Below are 6,000 nucleotides of genomic sequence, written 5' to 3'. Positions count from 1 at the left end.
CAACCACCCCCCCCCCCCCCCCTCCACCCCACTCCTCCAAAAGCGCCTCACGTCATCTACCAAACTGGGAAGAAACCGGACGAGCCTTGCTCCATCACCTCCTCCCTCAGCTTCTTCCCCGAAGACGAACCCAGTGAGGCAAACGTGACGGCTCCGCCCAAGTCTCCACCGTCTAACATCACCGTGGTGACGGTGGAGGGATGCCCGTCCTTCATCATCCTGGACTGGGAGAAAACTGACAACGACACCACCGGTATGAAGATACAGTAGAATGTGAAAAGATTTGGATGCATGCGAGAGCTTCTTCAGTTTGTAGTACAAAGTGTCTTCCTACCATTTCGTCTGGGTTAAAAGTTACATCCCATGATTCTGTGGGTCCAGACTTGACTTTGTTGTCCTCTCTTCAGAGTATGAAGTCATTTCCACCGCTAAAGGACCCAATGGCGACCAGGTTTCCATCCTGACCACCAACCAGACTCACACCACTGTGGAGAACCTCAAACCTGAGAGCAGGTATGCTTCACACAGAGTGTTTTAGTTGGGGAATTTACACCAAGTACAATATCTTTATAAAATATTAATGTGGTCCTGTCCGATGGAAGGGTCGTGTGTTTTCTAAGTTCATATTGTGGTCACACTGTGCATATTCCTAAATAAAAATAAAATGTAGTTTTATCCCAGCAGAGGCCCTGGCTGGCTTTTGGTACAAAGAACTCGGAGGTGTCGTATGGGTGGGGTGGGAATGTGGTCACAGGGGGCCCCACAACACATTTTTGCCCAGGGGCATCTAAAGAGGTTAGTCCGGCCATGATACAGCATGGATTCAAAGCGCTGTGTTAACTTATTGTCCGGTTCCACATACTGCTTCTTTTATTTAGTGCTACATACGAAAGGATGATTAAAATGCATGTTACATCAAAGCAAGGAGATTTAAGAGTCCAGCTGATCACCTCCACACACAACGTCTAACTGTGAGCGCCATCGTTCAGCTATCCAAACATACCGAGGCAGCAGAGCCATAGAGAGTAAAACATGCAGAGTCTGTCCGTCACGCTCACTGAGGTTTAAATGAGGCTGGATATGGGAAAACTATTTGGTGTGAAGGAAGGTGGTTGGAAATGAAGTCTGGCACGTGTGGACAACATCACTGTCCAAAAGCTCATAGCTGCAAGCTGAGGTGTGTTTTCTCTGTTGAGGTGAAACTGTTCCTAAACCTGTCAGAACTCACTGTTGGCACAATGCAAACTGCAAAGGAGCATCAAAAAAAGCATGATTTTAAAAGACAGATCAGGGAACGTCTGGGAAGGCAGAGGCAGTGGTGGAGGAAGTATTCAAATCCTTTACTAAGAACACTAGGAGTACAACTATTCCATTACAAGTCCTGCATTGTAAAAGTAGGGTCAGTCTGTTTACAGCTGGTTTCCATCAGCAGTTTACTCAGAAGGAGGCTGTGGAGTCGACCCAAGAGACCATGTAGAAAATATTTGAAAAATGATTTGTTGGTCGTGGACCTTAACAAATTTTACCAACTTGGAACCAGGTCCAAAATGGAACCAGCTATCAGAACCATCCCCAGGCCAAATTCCTCTAACGGGGCAGCTGTGAAGAGGCGGAGGGGTTTCTCTGTATTGTTTCTGCTCTGTTTAAGCAATATAAGTGATAATCTTTTTCTCTCTGTGTTTCCTGATAGATATGAGTTTAAGGTGAAGCCAAAGAACGAGCTGGGCGCAGGTCCTCCCAGTGAACCAGTGTCCTTCAAAACAGAGTCGGGTACAGTACCACTAAAGTCTGCTGCTTCACGCTTTCAACATAAGCTCTCGAATGTCTTCTGCTGCCAGTCATCAACACACAAACCGAAGCAGCTGCAGTCTGTGATTTGAAGATTTGCAGGTTGTAGCTCATAAACTACAAACTGCAAACTTTCCGTTCATCACATCATTTTTAGATCGGTTTCTTCTTGATGCTTTGGTTTTAGTTCATTTCTGTGAACATGATCCATGTAATCCAGTTACTGTATATAGGCCACATGTTAAACTTAATGAAAAATCAAACGTGGGATCAGCTCCGGTTAAGATGTTAAAACTTTCTTTTCCTGTGCTTCCTGCAGCCGACCCGCGGGTGAGCGAGATCGTTTCAGGTGAGATGAAATAACACCACAGTGTCGTCCACATAATGATGCGCACTGCTGCAGCCTAGTCAAAGCTTCCTGTCTCTGCAGGAAAAGACGCCATCTGGACTCAGTTCCCCTTTAAGACGGACTCATACTCTGACTGCCACGGCAAACAGTACGTGAAGAGGACCTGGTACCGCAAGTTTGTCGGCGTCCAGTTGTGCAACTCGCTCAGGTACAAGATCTACCTGAGCGACTCGCTCAACGGTGAGTACACTTTCAAGTATTCGCCTCATGTAGGAGTTTATTTTAGCTTGGTACTCATCCGTCTCGGTTCCTTTCGCTGCAGGTAAATTCCACAACATCGGAGATCAGACCGGCTTCGGGGAGGATCACTGTCAGTTTGTCGATTCGTTCCTGGATGGAAGGACAGGCAGGCAGCTCCGAGCCGACCAGCTGCCGTCCAGACCTGGTAAACATTTCACACATTCCTGGCAAATACGATTTCCTCAGCTGCAGTTCTGGTGCTGGGTGGGGAATGTGGAATACTACATGCAGACTTTTAGTGCCTAAACGCACTCAGAACCAGGGCGAGGGATCCGATCTCAATACTGTTTGACTTCTGATCATGTCAGCAAATGTTTTTACAAACCATAAATCAAATACCACAAATAATGATTAATTTTCTGTCGATTGACTAAAGGATTCACTGAGAAATAACATTATGTTCTCCAAAGTAAGATATCAAAAATTTTTCTAAATCAATGCATTTAATGTGTACGCAGAAAAAACTGGATGTCAAATTGGCCAAACTTCAGAATAGTGCAAATCTGTTTTTTATTTTAGTTGTAACTTCAGTTTAATCACATTTTAGTAATTTGATGACCCAAATAAATATGTTTGGTCGAGTTTTTTCTGGCCTGCCAGCAATAATATCTGGCCCGTGGTCAGATTACATTGATAGCAGCTGGTGCTGAAACAGATCTCAGTCATGACAGCAACAGTTACTCACATAATCACTTCCTCTTAAGTGATTGTGCCAACAAAATAAAAGCACGAGAACATTTTGCATTGAAAAGTTCTGATAAGAAAATGAGCACGTTAGCTTACCTTTTTCTAAAATCGACGTGCTAGCGTGTCTGCTGTTGAGGTTCATCCCTTCTTTTATGATTTTAAAGTCATTTTAGATCAATTCTAATTTAAGTGTTTTTCACTGTTTAAAAGGTTCTTAATTATAATGGTTTTTGTCGCATTAACACTTCCTACTAGTCAGATGGTAAACCTCTAAATGTTACAGCGCCCCCTATGCAGCCTTTGAACCTCTAACTGAAGAGTGAAAACAAGTCTTTCTTACACTGATCGTGTTTTTTCCGGTCCAGGTTTCTACAGGGCCTTACGTCAGGAGCCCGTCCACTTTGGCCAGATAGGAGGACACTCCCACGTCAACTACGTCTCATGGTACGAGTGTGGAACGCCCATCCCCGGAAAATGGTGAACAGACATTTTAAGAGAAGCACATGGCAGGAGTCGTCGTCCAGGCTGAGATGGTGACAACAGCAGGGGCCTTTACGGACCCCTGAAGTGCATCACCTTACCCAGTGCTGTAAAAACATGTACAGGACATACTCGTCAGGGAATTAGTAACGAGAGAGCATTTAAAAAAAAAAAAAATGTAATAGCAAACATGCCTCATCTTTACTATTTATCAAGCAATAAGGCTCAAGTGGTAGAAGAACAGGAAGATATGTGGAGGTTTGGTTACTCTCTGCAGTGTGGGCGGGTAGCAAAGCCCCGCCATATATTTTATTTTGTGTTATAATAATGGGAAGCTGGCTCCCTGGAATACTATTTTCATAACTTGTGAGATGTTATTTATCAAAATATCTTTGATTACATTTCTTCACAGGATTTTTTCAGTATGTGAAGCTTCCGCTGTTCCTTTGGTGTCGATGCTCAGAACATTTTCTCTGTTTCCAGTTGAGCTCATTTCTGTTCATTTGAAAAGTACAAAAGTAGAGCAACGACGTGCTCCTGCTTGACATTCATAACTGGCAGCTCACCAGTAAAACCAGTCATCTCCTGGTGGCTGTGAAGCGCCTTAAACAAGCCGACCAGTATCTAGAAAGGCGGCTTGATGTGGAGAATATGTGGGCCTCATGCATGTTCATGCTCTGAGAACATTAGCCAACAACGTTAGATCCTGAAAACAAACTTGAAGAATACAATACTAACAAACCTAATCCAAGATTTTGTTCTGGTCCACTGGTCTGTTTGGGCGTAATGATAAAAATACAGTAAAGCCCTGATCTTCAGTGCTTTATACTGGTCATTAGTTGGGACAAACTGGGAGCATTATGGGCCTAAAAACCGTCGCTTCCACATCAAACACCAGATGTGTTGATCGAAGGCGTCTAAAGCGAGCTGCCGCGGCCAGAGGCTTCTTCACCTGCAATTTGCACAGCAGAAATGTATTTATGTATATGGAGAGAATGTATTTTTTCAATACATTTTTGCAGATGCATTACCCTCACCATAGCCTTTTTCTGTTTATGCTGTACGATGTGCTCTTCTTCTTCTTGCCTAATGCTAAATCAGGGCGGGAAGCTAACGATGCAGCTCGATAGCTAGCCTCTTTCTTTCTTTTACCAACCAAATCTGAAGAGATTTATGATTTACGGAGTGTATTTCAGGCACGACTAAAGCACAGCTAACTTGGTTATCAAGGACGGCCCTGATCCAGAACCATCCAACTACATATCACAGCGCTGGAAAGTAACTTACACCTCTCTCTGTTTAAAGAAGGTTGCCTGATGATGAGTTCGAACTAATCACGGTGGAATTTTCTTTCTTAACTTTAAAGAATTAAGAAATACATCATAAAAATAATGTGACCAGATTTCTAAAATGAAAACCAGGGACATTTTTGGTTTGGTGGCCAGTATGTCGTTAAAAATATAATTCAAACCTTATTATATATGAAATCAAAACAGGTTTCAATTTCGGTTTTATAATCTGTCAAATATAACTCTACTGCATGAAATCAAGTCATTTTGAGGCAGAATCTACCTTGCAGTCAATAAGTAGAGGCTGCAGTCACTTTCAGGCATGTGAAATACTGCATGTTATGGGTTGTTTTGGCCATTTAAAGGTATTTCAACAGGTAAAAAGGGTAGAGTCATAAGAATGATTGCAAAAGAGATCATGTTTTTATTTTATATATAACTCAGTAAGTCATGTTAATTATAGGCTACAGTCTGTTTTCCAAATATAAACAAGGATATTAGACACACGCCTGCCAAACAGGCTCCTATTGACTATAATCATATAAATGATCTGGTCACACTATAAACACTTATTTAGCCACAATTGTGATTATTCCATTAAAAGTAAATCTTAAAGCATCACAAAGTCAAACCTTTGCTGTTACCACGGACATAAAGTGATGCTTATTTGCACGCTACGTCTGTTTGATCCAGATAAAAGCAGCTGCAGACGTAAAGAGAGAGATACAGCTCAGTCTTTCTGGCAACCCTACATAAATTTTGCTTAAACAACAAAACGATTCTTCCTGGAACCAAGTTTATGTTTAGTGAGACTGAAAAGATGGGAAGTTGTTGAAATCAGCTAACTGGCCTCGTAGGCAGTCATTAAATGAATCACATTTACATTTACCAATTCAAAACCTTTCACAGAGTGGGATCTTCTTAGCACCATTTAGGATTTAAGATGATGTTTTCTGGACGGCAGAGTGACTGAAATGTCTGTGAAACGTAGTACAGCAGTCCTGGATTTGGGCTGCAGGCTGATTGTCTTTGCTTGTGGCTTCCGTGAACTTCTCGTCCTGTCACCAATCCTCACCACACCTAACCCTTTATTGAGGTGGGTTATCA

The 6,000-nt window shown here is 42.6% G+C and overlaps 1 protein-coding gene across 18 annotated transcripts in view; it reads left to right on the top strand.

Annotated features, from left to right (window-relative positions):
- The window catches only part of LOC123971405 (target of Nesh-SH3-like), a 31,740-nt gene extending 26,591 nt beyond the window's left edge, over window positions 1–5,149 (top strand). For all 18 annotated transcript variants that reach the window (XM_046050205.1, XM_046050223.1, XM_046050214.1 and 15 more), the window contains 7 exons: window positions 44–253; window positions 408–513; window positions 1,691–1,770; window positions 2,108–2,137; window positions 2,219–2,377; window positions 2,460–2,582; window positions 3,490–5,149. In XM_046050205.1, coding sequence (XP_045906161.1) covers window positions 44–253; window positions 408–513; window positions 1,691–1,770; window positions 2,108–2,137; window positions 2,219–2,377; window positions 2,460–2,582; window positions 3,490–3,605 — 824 coding nt within the window. In that variant the 3' untranslated portion in view covers window positions 3,606–5,149. The remainder of the gene's footprint in view (window positions 1–43; window positions 254–407; window positions 514–1,690; window positions 1,771–2,107; window positions 2,138–2,218; window positions 2,378–2,459; window positions 2,583–3,489) is intronic.
- Window positions 5,150–6,000: the final 851 nt, after the last annotated feature.

Source organism: Micropterus dolomieu, linkage group LG01 (genome assembly GCF_021292245.1).
Source record: "Micropterus dolomieu isolate WLL.071019.BEF.003 ecotype Adirondacks linkage group LG01, ASM2129224v1, whole genome shotgun sequence".
NCBI lineage: Eukaryota > Metazoa > Chordata > Actinopteri > Centrarchiformes > Centrarchidae > Micropterus > Micropterus dolomieu.
The sequence above is the reverse complement of the archived record's forward strand: the minus strand, read 5'-3'. Positions and strand labels throughout refer to the sequence as shown.